Source organism: Vigna unguiculata, chromosome 3 (genome assembly GCF_004118075.2).
Source record: "Vigna unguiculata cultivar IT97K-499-35 chromosome 3, ASM411807v1, whole genome shotgun sequence".
Classification (NCBI taxonomy): domain Eukaryota; kingdom Viridiplantae; phylum Streptophyta; class Magnoliopsida; order Fabales; family Fabaceae; genus Vigna; species Vigna unguiculata.
The window spans coordinates 40,693,406-40,703,574 of NC_040281.1; the positions used below are offsets into that span (position 1 = coordinate 40,693,406).

General features: G+C 29.1%; 1 protein-coding gene across 1 annotated transcript; it reads left to right on the top strand.

The window, feature by feature from the left end:
- The first annotated feature begins 1,056 nt into the window (after positions 1-1,056).
- LOC114175454 lies at positions 1,057-9,858 on the top strand. The gene is made up of 13 exons (XM_028060212.1): positions 1,057-1,131; positions 1,758-1,871; positions 2,195-2,321; positions 4,062-4,190; positions 4,388-4,462; positions 4,564-4,635; positions 5,071-5,166; positions 5,261-5,314; positions 5,397-5,835; positions 5,906-6,399; positions 6,517-6,834; positions 6,911-8,128; positions 8,198-9,858. Exons 1-13 carry the CDS (start codon positions 1,057-1,059, stop codon positions 9,856-9,858), a joined length of 4,872 nt encoding a protein of 1,623 aa, XP_027916013.1.
- The last annotated feature ends 311 nt before the right edge of the window (positions 9,859-10,169 follow it).

A 10,169-nucleotide genomic window follows, 5' to 3' on the forward strand; every position in this document is an offset into this window, starting at 1 on the left:
TAAATGTTTTGTATAATTTTCAAATGAATTCACAATCAATTATTTACTATTCTATATTGGGTACTTCGTTTCCACTTATTTTACTCATTATTGTTGTACAGTAATCGTTTTACATTAATTTACATCATTTATATTAATTTACTCATTATTGTTGTACAGTAATCGTTTTAAATAGATTTCTTTAAATTTATATACGTTTTGTTGTATATGCTTATTTTTAAAATTTAGTATATATTGCTAGCCTAATGTCGAAGTTTTGATATTATTTTTAATGTCAACTACATTATGATGCTAGCTACATCAAATTCATTAAGTTTTTATCTATGTATATTTTTCAACTACATTATTGTTTTCGTAACATAAAAAAATTATTTCATGTTTTCAAAACCATGATTCCTTTATCAAACAGATTGATTAACAAATCAAAAAACATTTGTAACTTTTCATTTAAAGGATAAAAGTTGATTTTTATTTTTCTTAATCATTAAGTTTTCTTCTTTTATTAATTAGTTATCTTTTATTTTAATATTTTATTATATTATTTTTATGTGCTATTACTCTGTCAACTTCTTATTTGTTTTTATTTATTAAAAAAATGTTCATTTCTTCGTAATTTGTTTAAATTTATTTATACTTTCTCAAAATTAATTTTAAAATTTTATTAAGTAGCATTGAATTTTGAAAAACCCTTCTTTAATTTCTCTTTAATTACAAGTCTTTTCATATCTATTTATTAACTTTTAATATTATCTTTTATTCTTTTATTAATTAGTTTTTTTTTTCTGAATTCTTTATTATATTAATTTTATATGTTATTACTCTTTCAAATTCTTATTCTTTTTTATTTAAAAAATGTATATTATTTTTAAAGTTATTTTTACTTTCTCAAAATTAAATTAAAAATATTATTAAATATGATTCAATTTTCAAAAAGCTTTCTCTTTAATTACAAGTCTTTTCATATCTATATAACCGTCTGTTTTCCTATTTACTATCAAGTTTTATATTTTTACAAAATCACTGAAAAAGAAAGGTCACTCCCCTACACTTGCTTCCATGGATTCCTTTTTGAGTGTCACTGCCAGAAAAACTTTAGGAAGGTTCACCACGTATCATTTTGTTCATAATCAGGTACGTCTACTTCACAAAAACTTAAAAAAAAATATTTGCTTTGATGTTTTTTTTAAGTTTAGACCGTACCACATTGTTTCGTCATCCATCCTAATCGTTCAAAAACATGTTTTTATGTTTTCACTTTTTACACAATATTACTTATTCTCGATTTTCTTTATAAAAATTCAAACTTTCTGCAATAATCCTTCAAAGGTCGTTTTTTTCTATTTGTTTCCATGCTTCATGTATGTTAAACTATATTTTCCTTCATCATCTATTCTCCAAATCTTACTTCATTTTATTTTTTGTTATGAAAATGTCATCTTTCTTCAATAATCGTTGAAATCAGTTAAAACTATTGTTTTTTATGCATTTCTCATCTATGTCCACCTCTTTTGTCTTTCATAAGACAACTTATATTTTTACTTTGTTTGAACTCTGACTTACTATTGGTTTCTTCTAAAGATGTCATCTTTTTCCATTAACCATTCAAATTCACTACTTTTCTGTTCTTTGTTTTTATCAGTTTTACATCACCCATGCATGTTTTTATTCCTGTATTTTAATATTTATGCTTTCATCATCAGTTTCATATTTGTCTTATTCATCTTTTTGACCTTTGTATCTGTTTTTTGTCTCATTAGGAGTTTGGACATGTTGATCCAATATTTTTCGCTATTTTTGGTGAGGAATTAGGACCCGTTTGGCACTTGGAAGATATTGAAGGGCATCAACATCAGTTAAGCTTTAATATGGATGTGAATCATCCCGTTCTCACGGATGGTTGGTATAGCCTACGAGTTTTTTATAAACTGCAACATATCCATCAAATTGTATTTAGATATGTTGGCAATTCTACCTTCCACATCACTGTATTCCCCAACATGTCTACAATATCGACTGGTGCCAAATTTCTTTCAAACCTAATTCGGTTGCGAAAAAAACATCTGTTTAGAGTCAAATTGTCAAAATCTCAATGCAAAGGAAGCCATCTGGTGAACTTATAATTTTATTATTTTGGTTTTATATTTTGTTTTCTTTATATATTTGTATTTGTGGTCTTATTTTGTTCTTTTTTCAGGACCTACAATCTGACTTTGCAGATTACGTTCGTAAACGTAGATTGAGGAGGTTGGAATTGCAGGGACGTAACAACACCTTCATTGTTCAATGTAAACTTCTGCTCCGTAATACACCAAAGAAGTCAAGTAAGATTGGGAAGGGATGGAAGGACTTCTGCACATTCAATCGTTTGGAAGAAGGAGATATTCTTGTGTTTCTAGCGGACAAAAAAATGAAAAAGAAGAAGATCAAAGTATACATCCACAAAGAATGCAATTTCTAATATTGCACTTTTCTTTTAGTTTACTATTTATATTATGTATGTTTTTTTGAAGAACTTTGAAAGTAGTTTGGTTTTATTTTGTTTGTAATAGTTTTAGCATCCTTTTTTTGTTGCTTCTAATAATTAGAAGCCATATCTAAAAGTATTTAACCGAATTTAATTATCGTCACGTTTTATATTTTAATTATTTTCGTAATAAAAATTTTATTTAAGTAATGATTTTCTAAAATAAATTTTCATTTCCGATACTATAAATAATTTGAAATGATTATGATAAGAATTCAAATATGTTAAAATATTTGATTGTTTTCCTTTAAAAAAAGTTTAGAAGTAATAATAAAGAAGCCAACTTGATATTCTACAGTACTAATAATTGGACATACTAACTGAATATAATTTTCAAAAGATTTTATTAATTTCTTTACAAAAATTATTTTAATATTTGTTGCAAAATTTATTGAAATTGTTTTTTATTAATATAGTAACCATGAAAACTTTAAAACCCATTTCATTTTGAACTCTCTTACAAGTTTTTTAATTAAAATTTTATTTCTTCGAATTTTTTTTTCATTTCTAAACTTGAAAACAATAAAATTATTTTCTTTTGGCCTTTCTTTAGTAGTTGCATGTTACACTCAATGTAGAAACAAATGTTTACTTTAATGGTTGACTATTACAAAGCAGAGTACTTTTGTGCTTGGCAAAAAAGGACATATATCACAGATCCACATTCTGAAATGAGGCTTTGCATTGTCTGCAAATCATCAATTTGGACTTTGCAGATCAAATCTTTTTCAAAAGGTACGCTTTTCCAAATTTAGAGTTATTTGTTCAGTTCTGATATTTCCATATCAATGAAATGTTTGTTCTTTTTTGTCCAAACTTTGTACTGACAGTACTTGAATCATCAGGAAGAATGTTGGTTGAATACTAAAAATGTGCCTACATATACTAATAGGTTTTTTCTTCCTCTCTGCTTTACTTTCTTCACAGTGCATTGTTAATTGCTTTTGTTATTAGTTTTCTATTTGTAATTTTAAATCTTCCTCCAACATGTAATGAATTTGTAAAACACCATAATACCACAATACAATGCATAACTTCTGCACACTTTGAACATTATCACAACAAAATGGATTCAACAAATGGAAGAAGAAAAAGGAAGAACATTATCCCACAAAATTTATCCAATACCTTGATGAAGTCCACAGGTTCAATATTTTTATGTTTCTCACATTGCATTTTTAAGTTTCTTCATTTTTTGGACCTCATTTCATTCGTTTCTCATCCAATTAAATCTACATCTATGTTATTTTTTTTTTGTTATTTTGATTTCATTAACAAATGAGGACAAATCCAGTCCAACTGAAGCATTTCCTTTTCCAAATACTACACCTCTTTCTCATATAAGATATTGTGGTAATAATTTTTTCATTCACTATACATTTCATCCAACAAATTTATTACTGCATTCATTGTTATCAAACCATTTTTCATTTCATTCACAAATCTGAATCCATTGATTGCACTAACACAAATCTTTATTAATGCATTCGTTTGACATCTATTCTTTTCTCATTGGACTTTTTAACTATTCTACTAGTATCCAAAGAAAATGTTACGCCAGATTCAACTAGCAAAACCTACTTATCTCTCAATGAAGATACAGATGTGCAGAATAAAAGAATTCAATCTACTATTAGAAAGCCACTTTCCGAGTTGACATATTGTGGTAAGTTTGTTTTTTAATTTAGTTTTAATCCAAAATTCAATACAAATGCTAGCACTGCATACTTATTAGTCTCATTATTCATCTTTAATGCATATTATACAATTAACACACATTGATATTAGATGACATCATTTCATAATTAATTGGTTTCATCTTTAAATTCATTTCATAATCCTTTTTTTAACTGCATTTTGCAGAACTTGAACAAAATAATGGGAAAGCTGCACGAAGAAGAAGAAAACTTATTATAAATCACAAGTTGGCAGATAAAAGTAATTTCTTTCATATCTAATTCTTTATATATCTATTATTATGAAATCTTCAATTGAATTTCTTTCATACTAAATTTTTCTATTACTACCTCTCTTATCAGAATTTCATGGTTCTACATCAATTGGATCTACCAATGCTCCAATTTTGCAAAACAACAACAGTAACAACACAGGTACAAATGAAAAATATATTAATTTTTTTAATGCTTTTCTCTTAATATATTAGTGCTTTAATATATTTTACTATTTTTTGTTTTAAAATTGAGTTGTGCATACTGAAATTGAAGTTATTTTAGTTATTCAAATGTATACCACTAATATATTTTACTATTTACAATTATATTTGAATGATAAATTAAATTAATAACAGAATTACAAAATCATATATATAAATAATACAGAATTGTTACCTAAAGAAATTGTGGGTAGCAGCTTCAGTCATGCTTCACTAAATTCTTCTGCTTTTTCTGGAGTTGTTAATCTTTTTTATGTTCAACAACACCAAAGTCATGGTAATTTATAATATAAACAAAATTCATTTCATTACTTTAATTTCTTTAATTGTTAAAAATTCAGCTTCCTAATATTAATTTCAATCTTTGTTAAAGGTTTACAATTCTGTCAGCCTTCTCGGGAGCAGGCTATTAGATCTATTTCGAAGATATTGGATTTTGACAATAATTCTGAAGAAGATGAAAATGATGGTAATCAATAATGGTTCATTTTAAATAATAAATACTTTGTGTTTGTTTATGTAAAATTGTTTTTTAAATAATAAATACTTTCTTCTTCTTTCAGATAACATAATTGGACATTTCAAATCTGATTTGTATTCAAAAGCTGAAATTCAAGGTGAAACAATACTTTTTAGTGTTTTTATATTTAAGTATAAATGTTATTTAATTACTGACATATATGTTTTTTATTTACTTAGGAAATGTTGATGTTGGGGAGTGTTCACTTGAGTGTCCCTATTGTCAAGCTCAACTGTGGTACGAAGAAAGATCTGATAAATGCAAAAGATTAAAACAAGTTGATTTCTCTCTTTGTTGTCAAAAGGGAAAAGTACAACTTCCATTGTTGAAGAAACCTCCACAATTGCTTCAAAAGTTGTTAAAAGGAGAAGACAGTACAAGCCAGAATTTCTTACATTACATAAGAAGTTACAACAACATGTTCTCATTTACATCCATTGGTGCTAAGATCCATTCCTCAATCAACGATGGATCAGGTCCTCCTCAATTTATTCTTAGTGGTCAAAATTACCATCGCATTGGAAGTTTATTGCCCGAAAAAGGATCAAATCCCAAATTTGCACAACTATATATTTATGACACAGAAAATGAAACAAGCAACAGAGTTAGTCACTTTGGGTATGTTTAAATAGTTTCTTTATGTTTTAGCCATCATTGGCATATAATTGACTAATTTTTACTTTTTCAGGTCTGATAGTCAACAATCCATATTTGATAAATCATTGATCGAAGAATTGAAGAAAATGATTGACAAACACAATGTACTTGCTCAAACATTCAGAAGAGTAAGAGATTTTATACATGATCATGAACAATCAGATTTTGGATTGAGGTTATTTAGACATCGCTTTAAGGATCCTAGAGTATATAATACACCAATAGCAGATGAAGTGGCAACATTGATTGTTGGTGATTTGAGCACCTTAGATGTAGGAAGGGACATCATTGTCAAGAAAGTTTCTGGTCAATTAACAAGACTACATGAAACACACACATGTTTCATTCCTCTTCAATATCCTTTGATTTTCCCATATGGAGAGGATGGTTATCAAGAGGATATTCCAATTAGAGATTGTCAAAAATATGGACAAAGTAGAAAGAGAATTCGCATTTCTTTACGAGAATTCATTGCTTTCAGAATACAAGAGAGAAAGTTTGAATTTGGTAATGTTGTAAATTCACGTAGATTGTTTCAACAGTTTTTAGTGGATACATACACCATGATTGAAGCCCAAAGGTTGTCTTTTATACGAAATAATCAAAAACTCATTCGTTCAGATATTCTGAATGGGTTACAAGAAGCTGTTAACAAAGGTGAAACTGATCCTTCTTCCATTGGTAAGCGTATTGTTCTTCCAGCTTCATTTACAGGTGGTATGAGATACATGTTCAATAATTGCCAAGATGCTATGGCAGTTTGTAAGAGGTATGGCTATCCAGATTTGTTTATAACAATCACATGTAATGTAAATTGGCCTGAAATTGTTGATTTTGTCAAATCAAGAGGATTAACTGCTTCAGATAGGCCAGACATAGTTTGCAGAGTTTTTAAAATGAAATTAGACCAAATGATGACAGATTTCAAGAAGAATAATTTCTTTGGCAAAGTCAATGCAGGTATACAATTTTAATTTTCTTAATTTATTTTTCTTACTGCCTATTGTTTTCTCTAATAATTATTTTACAAATTTAGGTATGTATATTGTTGAATTTCAGAAGAGAGGTCTGCCACATGCTCATATATTACTATGGTTGAGTGACTCTAACAAGTTAGAAAATGCAAAGCATATAGATCTAGTTATCTCTGCTGAACTTCCTCATCCATATCTCTATCCTAAACTTTCAAAGGCTGTTCAAACATATATGATACATGGTCCTTGCGGAGCTGCTAGATTCAACTCGTCATGTATGAAAGAAGGTCGATGTTCTAAATTTTTTCCTAAAAAATTTAGACATTCAACTACAATTGATGAAGATGGATATCCTGTATATAGACGTAGAGATGATGATTTATTTGTGTTGAAAAATGGACATAAATTAGGTAATGCAAATGTGGTGCCGTATAGTCCTCTTTTGTTAATGCGTTATCAAGCTCATGTTAATACAGAATATTGCAACAAATCCAACTCAATCAAGTATTTGTTCAAATATGTAAACAAAGGTCCTGATATAGCAACAATTAAAATTACAGACAAGGAGAATGAATCTACAGAGATACGTATTATTGATGAGATAAAAAGATACTATGATTGTAGATATTTATCTGCATGTGAAGCAGTTTGGCGAATTTTTGGTTTTGATATCCATCATCGGTGGCCAGCTGCTCAACGATTAACTTTTCACTTACAAGATCAACAACCAGTTTTGTTTAAAGATGATGATCGAATTGATGATGTATTGCATAGGAATGAGAATATGAACACCATGTTCCTAGCTTGGTTTGAAGCTAACAAAAAATTTGAGGAAGGTAGAAACTTGACCTATGCTGAATTTCCAACAAAGTTTGTTTGGATGTCTCAACAAAAACAATGGAAACCAAGAAAGCAAGGTTATAGTATTGGTCGACTAACATATGTTCCTCCAGGATCAGGTGAATGCTACTACATGAGAATCTTACTAACAAAACAAAAAGGTTGTATTGATCATGATAGTATAAAGACAATTAATGGTAAAACATTCTCCACATACCAAGAGGCTTGCCAAGAATTAGGATTATTGGCAGATGACAAAGAATTCATTGATGTCATTAAAGAGGCTAGCCATCTTGCATCTGGAAATCAACTTAGAAGGTTATTTGTTGCTTTGTTAATCATGAATACAATGTCTAAGCCAAATGTTGTTTGGGATGCAACTTGGACTTTACCTGCAGATGGTATCCTATATCAAAAAAGAAAAGACTTGAACATACCATGTACTAAATTGAATTATTCTACACTGTTTTTTCCATAATTAGGTATTAATTACATATTCTATTTTGTAGATTTTCAAATTGAAAAGCATGATTTACACAATCTTTGCTTACTAGAAGTACAAGAACTTCTAAATTCAAATGGGCGAGCTTTATCAGATTATAGTTGCCTTCCTCAACCTGATCTTTCAAATTCATTCAAATTTCAGAACAGGTTCATTGTTGATGAAATGAATTATGATAAAGAACAAATGGAGAAGCTACATCAATCTTTATTGCAGTCTGTCACTAATGAGCAACTACATGTTTATAACAGAATTATGACAGCAGTGAACTCAGAGGTAGGGGATTTCTTTTTCTTATATGGTTATGGTGGTACTAGAAAAACATATCTCTGGAAACTTTTGTCAGCTGCTATTAGAGCAAAGGGAATGATTGCCCTTAATGTAGCTTCAAGTGGCATTGCATCTTTATTGCTTCCTGGAGGTAAAACTGCTCATTCTACTTTTTGCATACCATTAGCAATCAATGATGAATCAACATGTAACATCAATCAAGGAAGTCTTCGTGCTAAACTATTGATGGAAGCAAAACTTATAATATGGGATGAAGCTCCTATGATGAATAAGCTATGCTTTCAAGCTTTTGATAGAACATTGAGAGACATTATGAGAGCTACGAATCAACATAATGCTGACAAACCATTTGGTGGAAAGGTGGTGGTCTTGGGCGGTGATTTTAGACAAATCTTGCCAGTAGTAAGAAAGGGATCAAGGTATGATATTGTGAACTCATCAATTAACTATTCTGATTTGTGGCAATATTGCACAGTTCTTAAGCTATCACAAAACATGAGGTTAAAGACTGCTACTTCAAATGAAAGTGCAAAAGATATAAAAGAATTTGCTGATTGGATTCTTAAAATTGGAGATGGAAATATGAATTTGAATGAAAGTGGTGAAGCCAACCTTTCAATACCAACAGATCTTCTAATTCAGGAAAGTGAAACACCTTTACTTTCTTTAGTCAAATTTGTTTATGGTGGTCTAATTGAAAATATCATGACTCCTGGATTCTTTGATGATGGTGCAATACTTTGCCCTACAATTGATAGTGTTGAACAAGTAAATGACTTCATTTTATCTTTGATTCCTGGTGAAGAACAAGTTTATTTAAGTTCAGACACTCCTTGCCAATCTGATGATGATCAAGAAATTCAAGGTGAGTGGTTTACTCAAGAGTTTCTAAATGATATTAAATGTTCAGGAATTCCAAATCATAAGATTAAATTGAAAGTTGGCGTACCAATTATGCTTTTAAGAAACATTGATCAAGCAAATGGTCTGTGCAATGGTACAAGGTTGCAAGTTAATGATTTGGGAAAGAATGTTATCTCTGCTACAGTAATAACTGGCAAAAATGTTGGTGACAAAATATTCATACCAAGAATGAACTTGACACCTTCTGATTCCAGCATCCCGTTCAAATTTCAAAGGAGGCAATTTCCAATATCCTTATGCTTTGCGATGACAATAAACAAAAGCCAAGGTCAAACTCTTTCTAAAGTTGGACTTTATCTTCCTCGCCCAGTTTTTACTCATGGACAATTGTACGTAGCAGTTTCTAGAGTCACATCAAAGAAAGGACTAAAAATCTTAATTCTGGATGAAGATGGAAAAGTAACCACTACAACTACAAATGTGGTTTACAAAGAAATCTTTGAAAATCTTTGATAAAGGTATACAAATTACTTTTATATAATTCTTACAAATTTTCAATTATTTCACATTTAACTGTATTTAATTTTTACCTTGCAGATTACAATTGGTGCAGATTACTTTATTTTTTAGGTCTATATACAAATTTTGGTGCAGATTACAGTTCATGCAGATTAGAACTGTATAATATATAGTGATTGATAAATGTTTTCATACTTTCATTGTTTATAATTTTTTTTTCCAGGAGCTACTTCTTTGCATTCCAGTAATGCTTCTTATATATTAATACACTATTGTTTCTTCTATTAGTTATATATATATATATA